The 13,699-nt window shown below is 46.3% G+C and overlaps 1 protein-coding gene across 4 annotated transcripts in view; it reads right to left on the bottom strand.

The window, feature by feature from the left end:
- Positions 1-104: 104 nt before the first annotated feature.
- RTN4 (reticulon 4) overlaps positions 105-13,699 on the bottom strand; it is a gene marked incomplete at its 5' end in the record, with an annotated part of 39,058 nt that continues 25,463 nt past the window's right edge. For 3 of the 4 annotated variants that reach the window (XM_080341185.1, XM_080341186.1, XM_080341187.1), the window contains 6 exons: positions 105-1,179; positions 1,606-1,664; positions 2,445-2,491; positions 2,929-2,998; positions 6,386-6,524; positions 8,713-8,920. In XM_080341185.1, coding sequence (XP_080197311.1) covers positions 1,137-1,179; positions 1,606-1,664; positions 2,445-2,491; positions 2,929-2,998; positions 6,386-6,524; positions 8,713-8,920 — 566 coding nt within the window. In that variant the 3' untranslated portion in view covers positions 105-1,136. Of the gene's footprint in view, positions 1,180-1,605; positions 1,665-2,444; positions 2,492-2,928; positions 2,999-6,385; positions 6,525-8,712; positions 8,921-12,328; positions 12,423-13,699 lie in introns of those variants that run through there. The other variant, XM_080341188.1, reaches the window with a different exon arrangement.

Below are 13,699 nucleotides of genomic sequence, written 5' to 3'. Positions count from 1 at the left end.
AAGCTACTTCCACCACCTGGTACAATGGATATTTAATCACAACGAACTGAAACAAAATAAACACAAATATATTAAACTTGCCTCAAGAAAGCAAAATACCAATATTATTTTATGTCTATAAGCTTTATTGATACTCGGGGTGTTTGGGTTTTTTGCGCTTTTTTGTGTATTTTTTTCCTGGTTGGTTTTTTTTGTTTGTTTTTGTCTTTTTTTACATTTCACAATGCATTCCACAGACTTAGTTCAATGCAGCTTCAACTGGATACGTTTTCAATCATCGTTTCTCGCATAACATGGTTTTAAGTTTCCAAACAACATTTGCAGCATTAGCCATTCTGTCCACAGATTATCAGAGACACTGCAGAATTATTTGCTCAAAAATCAACTACTGTACGTTTGTGCAACAACGTGTACGCTGTAATTTTCTCTTAATATATCTGGAGGTTCCTTTGTTCGATTCTCTTTTGTTTTTAAACAGACGCTAGTGTTTACCGACACATTTTAGTTTCTCAAGCTTGTGTGCTATGGAGCTAGTCCAGAAACGAGTCAATTCTCTGGAGAATGAAGCACTGTGGAGCAGCTGACAGATCTAAGCGTTGTGAAACACATATATATATATATATATATATATAGATATATTGGCAATTGGTAAAACAATAAAATCACAATACAGCTATACTCATACCAAAAAGGCAAGATTTTTCAAAACTTGCTAAAATGGTATATTCCTCTAAAACATCTCAGTTTAGAAAATGAGCATCGCTCTACAGAGCCCGTGGCCGGTGCCCAGAGCGGGGCCGCGTCTGCTCGGCCGCCGCACCCACCTCCGCTCAAGCAAAATGTACAGCGCTCTCAACTCGCTCTATTAGCCAGTGCTGCACACAGGAGAAAGAAAGATGATTAGTTTTAGATCCATACATAGCAGCTTACAATACTTAAGATGATGAAACACATGGCAGTCAAAACAGTTATTTTTTTCCTCAAACACTGCGTTGCTAAAAAATAAAGATCTGTGAAATTGCACTGCAATGTCAAGGGCTTCGCTATTCCCTGACCCTCCCCGTGGAAATCCAAATGAGTAAAATTTTTTCCCCCTTGAAAGATGAACTTCCTATCGATAAGTTGCTTCAGGCTTTTTACTCGGTTTTGCGCTTCAACCCAGGGATCTTTGCTTGGATCCTACGAGAGGGAAAACAACAACATTTAAGTAACAAACTACACACAAATAATAGGTGTAAATAGGCTTAGAAACAGCAGCACGTGAAGATAATTATCCCAGCTACACAGAACCATTACACTCAGAAACCAACGCAATTGCTAAATTCTTCATTCACCCCTTAATTGCTACTGCTGAGGGCCTCACATTTCACTAACGGGTCCAAATATGGAGATTTCGGTTTCAAATATGGAGATTTCTATTAAAACACAGGATTAACTTAATGTTTCAGTACGGAGCTGATTTCATAACCACTCCCAGTTGTTTAAACAAAGGACATTTCCTCTCGGGACTAGAGCACATGATGCGTGTTACGCACCGAGCCCCACGCACCCCCCAAGGACTCACAACAGCATTTAGGAAGTGGAATTTAAAAGCACTCTACTCACTTGGCCATCGCATCTTTGACATTCTTGTTGACGAGTCCCAAATAATGGTCGATTTGGGCCTGAAACAGAAGCGGGCAGATGTTAGAGGGCAGGGCGCTGGGCGGGGGCAGGAAAGCGGCTTAGGTGGGCCGGGCCTGGCTGGTAACCAGCTTAGGCCTGCGAGAGCAGCCGGCAGCTCCTCAAGAGGATTGAGGAGCCCGGGTTAAGCCGCACAAACTGTCCATCGTGTTCCCCGGGGCTCCAGCGTTTCCTTTCACTGCAGAGCTCCGTGCTCTGAGGAGCCCAGGCGGCTCCGCCATCTGCTCGGAGCCGGTTCCTCGGGTCCCCAGGCCCAGGCGGCCACGGGTTTTGAAAGAGGAGAAGAACGGCTAAGCCTGAGCTGGCTGCCCCGCTGTGCCATCACCTGCTCCAGACAGTCCCTGCTCAAGCTCCGCTGTAATTTATCATACGGGTTTTATTTTGGCTCCTTACCTCTTTCTTTTACATTCGTCTCTCCTGTTTTTGCCAGGGCTACAAATTCCAGAGGGCTTGAGGACACAAGTCCTGAATATCAGCTCCAAAGAGGGTCCTTCACAAATTGTTTTTAAGGTACTTACATCAGGATTAAGGCACCTTGCAGCTGCTGCTTTAGTCCTGACCAAACGTGGCTCAGAGGAGGAAAGGCCTCCAGGTTAATCGGGCGTTTTTTGCCACCATTTGCTGGGGAAGCTGCCTCAGATGCCACCAAAAGAGGAGGGACAAGCACACGCAGCCTGGACCTCAAAGAGCTTGATGGTTTTATTTTATCCACTTGTGGGTTTCCTTCAATAGAGCTCATTTTATGAATCATAAACACTCACCTGATGTCTCTCATAAATAACAGGAACACTGAAGAGCGAAATCAAAGCTGGAAAAGAGCACATCAAAGGCATAAATATTGACAGAAGGGATGGTGGGCAGGTAAAACAATGACTAGTTGTCACACTTTAACATTTATTTCAAAAAAGTACAAGAAAAAGGGCTAACGAAGCCACACGGGAAGACTGCTGGCTGCTAAGTTGGACAAGCCCCGTTAAGGAGCAGCCGGGCTGTTCTCCAGGGGCCAAGGACAGCACGGCAGAGCGTGTTCCACACGATACAACCTCTGCAAAACCAGCAGCCCCCAGGAATTCAACACTGCAACTCAAAGTGACCGTTCAGCAGCGTTAGCAACGTCCTAGAGAAGGACACAGGGCTGTAACGTCTTGCTGCGCTCCCAAAAACATGGGAACAGCCTCACGGCACCGACCGCTTTTCCAGGGTTATTTTGTACGCCAGGTATTTAACATGATTTAAAACACTTACCCAGAATCAGTAATGTCAGACCATTAAACAAGGCACCAACATAAGTGAACACCCACATCAACACCGCAAACTGGAAAGGAGAAAAAAGAACACATCAGACCACAGTCTTACCAGAACAGACTAATTAGAGCAGGGAGAACTTCTCTAAACACACATATCGCGCCAAAATGTCCCAAACTCCCCTTCACCCTTGTAGGTCTCCTGTAACTAGAGCTAAGTGCTAAGATGGCTGAAGGGTTTGGTAACGGGACACGCGGCCCCTGGCGCCCAGGTCAGCGCCCGGATCCAGCCCGAGGCGGCAGACGCGGAGCTGGTGGAGCTGGGCAGCGCAGCCCCGGCTCCCGCCCCGCACCGAGCTCTGGGTGCCGGGGAGTTCAGGAAAGAGGGGAATCGACAGCGCCATGAAATGGATGCTGGCTCTAAATAAATCACAGACAAACTCAGCAGCAAAGACACCCCGTTTGCAGAGCCCCGAACCCGCAGACGGCCGTGACCCCCGTTCCGCTCCCTTCCCGCACGGCCCCGCTGCCCTTTGCCACGCAGATCCCCCGAGCCGAAGCCCCTCGGCTCCCTGGCAGGTGAAGTGTCCCGAGCACACCCCTGACCTATGCTGGGGCTGCCAGCTCTATTTCTGGCTGCCCTCCCTCCCCAGGGAAAATCAGCCGCTTTCTTCTAGTGTTGCACAGCCCGCCAGGATCTGCATGGCAGAGTGGGTTCACCAGCGCTTATTTCTTCCTGCACACTGAATTACGCTTTGCATTGTGCAGAGCACACACAGGAGACCCCCCAGGCCTTGAATCAACTAAGCACGTCTGCTTATTTTCTGTGCAAGGCACCACAAACACTGAAGAGCCAAAGGGAGCGGGTGTGGGGGCTGCTGCTGCAGCGGGAGAGAAGATCCAGGCTGTTAACAACCAGAGGTGAAGCTCCCGATAGGATGCGCACAAGGAAAAGATGGGCACAAAGCACTGGGAAGAACAAAAAGCCCACTGAAGGGGTGCGCACAAGGATCTGTCCTGCAGCTGAGTTACTCCAAGTTATCTATCCTAACAACCCTTTCTAATATCCAAACCAAACACAATCAACAGCCAACAATAAGCTAAGCGCATGATAACCAAGACAAGTTTAACTGAATGACCCCTGTAATGAAATGTATTTTACTTCAAGAGCTCGATTCCAAGGTGCTCCTATTCAAACGCAGTGGGATGAACGGCAAAGGATGCCGTTCTGTCCCGGCAGCTCCTCCTCCACCTGACGCCAACAGCACCGAGGCACAAAGTTACCCCTCGGACAAGGCCGCGATGTCCCTGCGCCCCCCCCAGCGCTTGGCAGGCTCATCGAGAACAACAGAGCACATTTCTCTGAGCTGCCTCATGACCCACGCAAGCCCTGGCCCCATTGTGCCCCATTGTGCCCCGCTCTGCCCCGCTGCAGCACGGCCCCCGCGCCGCGGTGGCTCAGAGCTGCGCCTTCAGCCGAGACTCCCGCATCGCCGCAGGACCACAGGTACCAGCAGCCAGGAAAATACCAACAACGCTGTGACCGAGTCCGAAAACGTGAGTGTATGTGAGCAGAGAGGCAGCGGACATGAGTCAGTCCCAAAGTCCAACACTTATCAGAACTACCCCGTCCTATTTAGTGAACGTTGAGTTTATGGCCGAGGAAAGATCAAAATCCGGGAGTTCATGTTTGAGTGGCCCAGGCCCCGAACATGCTGAGACCTTCCTGGCTGCACTTTCGTTTCATTAGAAAAGAAAAAGGTCTTAACAAGACAGATTTTACAGCCAGAGCTATGACACGCAATGAACTGACCTGTGGATGCTGCCTGCACCACAGATCTGTAACTATAATTATACACAAACATGCTGTCTCCTACACTAAAGATGTTTAAACTACACAAGCCAAGATATTTTTATTTAAACCAGGGCCATTATATTACATAAAACCCCAGCATCTTAATGTTCTCCTCAAGCACAAACTCTTCAAAATCATTACCTTGTTCTTGTGAGCTGTCCTGACATTCACAGGTTTCATATAAGGGTTGCTCCCAACTTCCATAAATTACACTAATTAACCTACATAAAACGTTTTAAATGTCAGAAGAAGAGAGGGGAAATGAATCAGTGCAGCTGAATAAACACGTCTTTCCTTTATACCACAGTGTTTTAAAGTGCCTTGAAGACATTCTGACTGGAATTAACTCCACTTCCAACACGACTGCACTGCACGGTCTCATTTTTAAGCAGCGCTAAGTGAGCGGCACTTGGCTGCTCACTGCTGCCTTCTCCTGCGCTGCAAGGGATCGTGATCTCCGAACAGAGCACAAACAGCTTAATTATTAAAGAAATACAAGTGACCTTGTGACTACAAGATTTCTGTGATGTTGTTTAATCAGATCTAAACACAACCTGAACAAAATAGCTTTTCTGTGAACACTGAAACTCAACGCCCTGAAACAGAACAAAGAAGATGTTTCCTTTCCTGCCTCGCACACCAAGTTTAAGTTATCAAAACGCAATTTTAGCTGTGGAACAGGAATTCTTTGGGTCAAGGCTGTAGCCTTGCGATGCTGCAGAAATTAATCCAAAGTACTGAGTCACTTCAGCATGAAAGACACAGATTCCTACAGCCTTCTCCTTCTCTCCTTCCTTCCTTCTCCGGCCTCACACAACATCAGCCACAACCCCTGTGTTCAAGTTGAAGCGAAATTATAAACTGGATCTAGAAACTCCGGGTAAAATGCTGAGATCTGCCCCTAATTTCAGTTCCACAAACCTAAGGAAGACTTGTAGAGCCTTCCTGTTTTTCTGCACGTTTCACTAGAAAGCCCTTCCCCCAGCCCCACGGCAACTCCTTGCAAAGCACTAAGTAAGGGATTTACCGGAGGATAAATGCAACTTTATTTCAAGAAGATTAAGCAAACTGAAAAAGAAATGGACAACACGCTGTACTCTGTAAAGGAAACAATTGTTTGAAAAACGAAGGAAGGCGATTAGCTTGAAAGGAGATAATAGAATTCTCACAGAACAAAACTGAACGGTCCTCAGCCCTTTTGAAAAAATTATTATTATTATTAGCTGTCAGTTTTGCTTTGCCACCTTCAACAAATCCCATTAACTACAGCTGGAACACGGTCAAGATACCTGCTAGGCAGTATTGCAGTCATCTGTATTATACTGTCACAATCAAGTACAGATCACATATCCACCCTATTACTGCACGAGGCGCTTTATATTCCACTTTCTATTCAACTCCGTGTGGCTAACAGCAAGCTGTACTTCTGGAAAACAAAAAGGCTCAGTACCTCCAGCAGGCAAACAAAATCTCAGTATTTACTTACAGGGAGCCCGGATGCCATTGTTATTGCCGTTTAGAAGGAGCAGTGGGCTTTGCTAACCCAGGTCAGCATGGATTCTGTTTACACGAGGCTGCTGGGCCTGGGCTGGGCTGGACTTACCTTCAGAGAATCAACTAAGTCATCGACTAGGAAGAGGCGTCTCAGCTCTTTGACGGTGCCGTTGAGGTGACCCAGCACAACGTTGCTGTATTTCTGAATCAGCTCCTCGGACACGGCGACATCGGACTCCAAGTAAGCCCTGCGAGAGAGGAGAGCTCAGGAAACGGCTCTGCCCGAGCGCTGCCCGACACCACCAACACGCTCAACGTACAGCAGCATCTGCTCGTGTTACAGAGAAAAATCTCACTATATGAACAGTGCTACAAGGATAGAGCAGAACTAACTCAAGTTATTCTTGGAAGGTAAAAAAACACACAAAGACATGGCAAAATGATCAAGTTTTTCATCATGTGCTGCAAAAACTTCTTACAGTCAGTGATAACAGTTCTTTTAACAGAAACTCCTATCTGGTTAAGTGTTCTTTCCAATACACCACGACTTTTATCTGTAGTTGTAGTGGCTACGGCAATTTAGACTCTTTAAATAGAGAATAATTGATGTATCCAATTTGCATGTTGGAGGGAGAAGCAGCAATGCAGCACATCTGTAACACTTCACACTTACTACTGTTGGTAAATTTGTACTTTTGCTTAGGGGGAGACTGTGCATTGGGGTGGTGGTGTTTGATTTATTTCAAAAATAAACCCCACAGAGCAGAGGCTCCTATGTATGTCCTTCGAGGCCAAGCTAAAGATGGTTAACAAATTAAAATGCTTCAAATGTTAAGTCCAGAGGGTGGCCATTTCAAGGCTCCATTCTGCTGTCCACATTTGGCTTCACTCTGCACACCCTTCTCAACTCAGCAGCAAGAGATTCAGCACCTGAATCAAAAATCACATTTTCCTTATGGGTAAGCTCTTCACTGTCTAACTAAATTCAAGCAAAAATATCCTTCTTGTAGTGGAAGCTGTAGAGATAAGAAGAAACCACCAGGTGTGGTAGATGAGAATGGCTGGAAGCCTCTTTTGAATATCAGTATTTTTAGGAATAACCTGCACAAAGAGCACAGGTAGAACAAGTTTTGCTTGTTCTTGCTAAGAAAGAACTGAGCTGGTGCACTGGCAGTGCTGCTTGGATACTGACGTGGGCAGACAGAGCCAGCAGGATCTCAGCTGGTCACCCACCCCATCGAGGGAATGAGGAGGGTCACACGAGGCCCTGATACTTAAAAAAACACCAAACAAAAAACTACGTTTACAAAAGATAAATATTTCTTACTGCTGTACTGAATGTTGTTGCGAATTGATCAGATACCTAAAAGCAAATACTCTTTTTTCCCCGGAGTTTTGTCCCACAGCACAGAGCGGCTGTCACGGGGTGAATGAGCCACTACCTGTGGTCAGGGAGGAACGGAGGCAAAGCCAAGAAAACCATTTATTTTGCCTTGCTGAAGATGAGGGGAAGAGAACGGGAATAACTGGAAACAGCACAAACTTAGTAAGGGAGCTGTGAACAGGAGGGCAAGCAGGAGCTTCTCAGAGGTGCCAGGGAAGCTGGGATTGAACCGCTTCATTATTAATAAAAGGAGAGAAGCGAATCTGAGCGGCGTGGGACAGGGCTGCTACGGAAACGGGAAACACGGACTCTTAGTAATTACTCTGCCACATTAATAACCTTTTATTTCTCCGCAATAATGGGCAGCACTGTAGTGCCCCCAGGAAGGGCTGAGTGCGGGAAGCACGGGCGGCTGCCCCAGGGCATGGGCTCCGCACAGAGCTCGGGGCCTTCTGGGGACCAATGTTCATTAATCTCGTGACTCAGCACCTCAAGCCCTAGAATCGAGTCCAAGTTCCTGCATTTCTGAGCTAGGCAGGCTGCAATGAACCTGCATTCTGCTGCTAAGGCAGCCTCGCGTGTGGAGAACACAGCTACGCTGCTACAGGCTAAAGCACACGTTTTAAGACTATTCTTTTTTTAAAAAAAAGCATCTCCTAGTACATTTATTCTGATTTTTGCTAAATATATTGCATAGAAAGTGCTGCTTCTCCTGGGTATTCTTTTCTTTGTGTACACCATCTGCCACTGGTTCACATTCAGAAGACTCCACCATTCCAAAATGCACGTACTACCCCATTAGATTGAAGTATTTAATTTAAGATACTCCAGAATTCCCAGGGTAATCCCCTGTACCAAGTACTCAGATCATTTTCCTTACTCCTGTGTATACCCATATGTGGTCATGGGCCGGATAACAGATTTTTCAGCACAGAGGCTGTTTACAGCATTACGCAACATATTAGGCACGTGTCATCTCCTGCTTCTAACAGCACCGATGCTGCCGTTCCCCAAAACAACACACTCTTCCTTAATTCAAAGAAACACCTCACCTGAACGGGTGGCCTTCATCGGACTTCTGAATTGCCTGGATGACTCCCTTGTATATCCTAAAGCTGATGGTGACGGAGAGCAGGGCCAGGGCGATGTACGCTGTCACGCTCACGATGCTGAACACTGTTAGTGAAAGCAGCAGGAACAGGCTGGCACCAAACACCACTCCCGTCTTCTTAATGTCGCGCCAGTAAAGGAGGTCAACAACTGAAACAGGAAAAAAAGGTAAGAAATTACAACGAGATACCTTTTGCATCTGCGTGACAACAGTAAAACGTGATTCATGACCGCTGAGAATCACCGCGAATGGAACTCGCGATCTCACTGTCAAACCAGAGCTGAAATTACACCTAAAAAATGGGTTATTTTAGCGCTAATTTTGTGCTGAATTTCAGATTATTTGGATTATTGTATTGGGATTACCTCCAACGTAATTGCTAAAATTTAAGAACAATTCTGCCCTTCAGCAATGTCAGAATTAATCTCCTCAACTACTGTGCTGTGTTCTGCACCAGAACCGCAGCAGTTTGCGCTTCACTGCGTTTTGTTGTTGTGGATTTTGTGGCGGTCACTCACGGAAGAGCTTGGTTCCGATTCCTGTGATGACAAATGGCAAGACACACACGGATCTCTAAACCACTGGATCTTTGCAAGTCTGGAAGAGGCAAAGGCAGCTCAAGACTCATTAACAGCTCGTTTTGGTTCCTTGTGACTGAAGGCATTCCCATGGGAGTTCATAATGGTGATTGTTGGTGACAGACTGAGACAGCAAGAGGGAATAACCTCACTGAAACTTCAACCCAGGCTAAATCTGCTGTGCTAAAATGCAAAATACTTCGTTTATAAACCAAGTTAAGCGACCCTCATGAGAGAATAGAATATAATATAATATAACACCATTTTTAGCAATAGTGTTTAGAGTAAACTACAGCCTTGCACAGGTCACATTAATGGTTGAACGCATCCACTGCAGATGTGTTTGGTTGGAGATGAACTCATTCTGCACTGCAGGGCACAGGACTGGGCAGGGGGCATCTACTCTGCTTTTATACGTACACAACCAAACCCATTCTTCCTGATTACATTTTCACAAGAACAAGTTCCTCTTCTGCATCCAAACTGCTTGGTAATAGCAATAATGTAAAGTTATGAGATACAAAACTCAAGGTACAGAAGAATTATTACAAGTTTAGCAATCCTATCTAATCCTAAACATCACTGAAGTTATTTGTAAGGTAACATAGCACAATTCAGAGCAGATTCTTGCTCTGAATAACTGCAAAAGAAAATTGAAAGAATTAAATTTGACTTATTTCTTACAGGATAAAAATGTATACAACAACATTAAGTACTTAGGAGCCTCTGTAGGGCAGAGTCTGCAAAATACCCTCATAGGTGCAAAGTGAAAATGCCGCCGAGGCTGTGGTGCAATTTCACCGGGTTTCAGAAGCTGAAGTTCTTCATTTCCTCATCATTTCCGTGGGGAACCCACAAGAGCAGGCGACACGGGAAAGATGGGAACCCTGCTCAGAAACTGAAAGCTGCCATTTTCATAACGCAAAATATTTTATCCAAATATTTAATTTGCATGTCAGCAGAAATTCCCTGAAGCTCTACGGACAGAACCAGGTTACAGCTGCATGAACGCCTGAAACTTGTCCTGAAGCAAAAGTGCTGTGGGAAGAGCGAGCCAGACCCCCCAGCACCCCTTTGCTCCACACCCCCAGCCCGGGCTTCTCTGCGCTGGGACAACCACCGCACCAAAATAATGGAAACTAAACCCAAGCAGGCGGCCAGATCAGATCCTGGATGCGGTTCAGCGTGTGACTCCACCAACATATGGGGTGCGAGATAGAGCAGCCGAGCGCAGGAGGCGACACTGGGGCTCTCCCAGCAGCCCCAATCTAAAGCCCTCAACTAATTGGGGCCCGGCCTCTCCCCACACCCTGGCCACTTGTTATTCTTCTGGGTCTCCTCGTGTTACAAACCTGCACGGCTGTTTGCCCTGTCAAAGGAAGGAAGCTCAAAGCAAGACTTGTCTTTAATATTTGTAAAAATCAAACAAAAAAGCACCTCATCGTCGAATTCCTTTTGTATGGGCTATAATCCCTAAATTTAACAACATTTGGCTGTGCTCTAATCACAAAAGCATCTGTTAGTCTCTGTACACCTCACCTTAGCTAGCGTAGCAGGTTAAAGGAGCTTAGGATCGAAATTGTGAGCTCGACCTAAAAATGGGCGTGAACAGCAAACCTAAACCGAGCTGCAAGTATCCCTAGCGCCACGGGGACATTTCCAAAACCAGTCCTGCCATTCAAAACTTGGTGGGTTTTGTGCTCCCAAGAAATCTCTGGAAAAAAAACCCTAATCTCTTTCTGACTATTTGCTTCACGTACTGAAATGGTATTTATTTTTAAGTGCTGCAATTTGAGCATCCATACATTCAAATTTGGGTGCTGCTCCCGTATCGTGTGACAGCCCAAGAATGAGCGCGACTCTTCTCTGCTTGCGAGCAGCGCTGCTCTGGCTGCTCCCTAGGAAACCACTGCTTGCAAGCAGCAACGCATGGAGCCTAAACCCAGCTATAGGGAACGGAAAGCCAGTAATTAATCTGTGTGACAGTTTCCAAATAGCAGAAACAAAGGTAAATTGCAGGAAATAAAGCACGCCACAAATGCCAAAGGGCGCTGAGCGCCCCATCTTTTTGTTCTTGGTAATGGGTAAGAAAAACCCCGCAGCAACGTCCCCCAGAGTGGAGTTAAAGTGCACACGAAGCCTTTTTCCTCGCTCCGTCTCCATTTGGAGAACAACCAACCCAGCCTCGGCTTAATGACATATGTATCTGGTTTCATTGTAAATTCCTCGGAGGGAAATCCAGCATTACAAGTGCCTGAAAAAACTATTGGTAATTTTCAGTCCAAGAGCACATTAAGAAATTCATTTGTATTCTGCAATTGATCAGAAACAGGTATTTGCGTTTCTTTCTAAAGCAAAAGAAAATATTAAAAGCATTACTAGAAGCAGCTTCCTGGCTTTAACTTGCACGGAGATAAAAACCAAACCAAACCACAACAAAAGGCACAAGCGATCCCGTTCTCAGGGCAGCGCTGCCAAGCGGGATCTTTCCTCACAGAAACCATCGCAAGCTTCATTTTCCACAATATGAACTCCAATCTCATGCATTTCATACAAGTACTCCAGGCCTATTCCAAAGCAAGAACAGCTGCCTACATTTGGTAAGCACGAACTGTCACTTGGCACGTCTAAAAATAGTCCTGCTAGCATCCGTGCCTTACATGCACAACTCATCCTATTACATTTTGCTTTTAAAGCGAGCGCCGCGGTACATTTATCACTGTATTTAAATTAAAAAAAGAAAAAACAACCTTTTCTTTCTTTCGCTGATTATTTAACTTAAAACCCAGCAATTCATATTTTGATAACAAAAACAAGCGGTTACCTATATTTAAGCTGGTAATGCTCTTTAAAAATAAACTGAACCAAGCAACGCGCTTTGTTTTTTTTTTTAAAGAAAGAGAAATTAAAGCCTCGGGAGCTACAAGCGCGGTTCAAACCTGTTTATCTAGGCAAGCGAATGGAGGAGAAGGGACTAACCCATTTTGGCATCCATCTTGAGCGGGCGCACGCAGGCGGCGCTGGCCCAGCTGACTCGGGCGCCTCTTTCACTTCCTGCCGGGGCAGCGGCGGGTCGGCCGCTCCACTACGCAACCGCAGCTGCCGCCTTCGCACAATGAACGGCTCACAAACCAAACAACAGCCGGGGTTGGGTGCCAAAGAAAGGCTGCTTGTGTGAAAGGAGCGCACCAAAATAATCAGGCCAACAGTGTGTGGTTTATAAACGCGGCCCTTACACTGCAGCCTTTCAGCAAGCCGGGAGGTGAGGTGGAATTCTTTATGTTCTTCGGATAATAGGAAAAATAGCGCAGAGGCACAAGTGAGAGGGTTTTTTTTGGATCAGCTCAGAGCAGGCAGTGTTGTACTAACACAGAAACACAGCAGCAGCGTGGAGAATGGGCGGCTTTCTGAGGCTGCGGGGATGACTGTCACAAGGAAAATTCCCTCTAAACCAGCAAAAACCAGGACACAGGCACTAACAGGCGAATCGCTGTTAATTGCTGCTTAGAGGGCGCTTCCCAGCTGCACTAAATAAACTTCATACTTACACAGGGTTTCTGCTGGTGTTTTCCCAGCCCGGGCAGCCCCCGCTGGCCACTGACCAAGCCCAAGGAGATGCCACCAAGCCACCAGCTGGCCCAGGTCTCCCAAGCACAGACACCATCAGCAGCCTCAGGTTTACCTTTTGCAAGGTTTCCTACATCCAAACGACCATTTAAAATCATGGTTGACAGCAGGAGCTGTTATTCAATTCAACAGAATTCAAGCCTCCTTTGACACCCTGACCAGATGAGCTGGGAGCCCGTTTGGTCCTTGACCACCTTGTTGCAAGTGGGTAACACCACAACAATCCCAAACTGGTGAAACTGGGTGGTTACTGGGTCCCCATTTCCCTGTGCTGGGGACACACAGACACACTGGATCCCAGAGCTCCCAAAACAAGTTGGCATCACACACCTTTCACACTTGGCACATCTGCCCCACAATCCCGAGCACGAAAAACTGATACACATGGTGCTAGAATGAAAATGAAGTCTGATATTACCGGATTGTCCCCCCAAAACACAAATACTATGTAACAATTACTAATGAGCAAAGCAGCACTTTCTGCCTAATCATATACCCGTGCATGTGTGCACAACATACAGACTGGGAAAATCCTTCCAAAGCCCTGATTACATGATAGAAATTCAAAAAGCTCAAGGGCTGCACAAGCCTGCACAACCCGTTCCACCATCTCGCTAATCTGAACCAGAATTCTGATAGATTTTCAGCACATTAAGCAAGAAAAATAATAACCTTGGGGTAGTCCGAGGGTCTCGCTGTGGTATTCATCCTACCATTAGCATT

The sequence above is a fragment of the Nesoenas mayeri genome (assembly GCF_963082525.1).
Source record: "Nesoenas mayeri genome assembly, chromosome: 3".
In the NCBI taxonomy this organism is placed as follows: domain Eukaryota; kingdom Metazoa; phylum Chordata; class Aves; order Columbiformes; family Columbidae; genus Nesoenas; species Nesoenas mayeri.
Note: the sequence above shows the minus strand (reverse complement) of the source record. Positions and strands in the feature narration are given on the sequence as shown.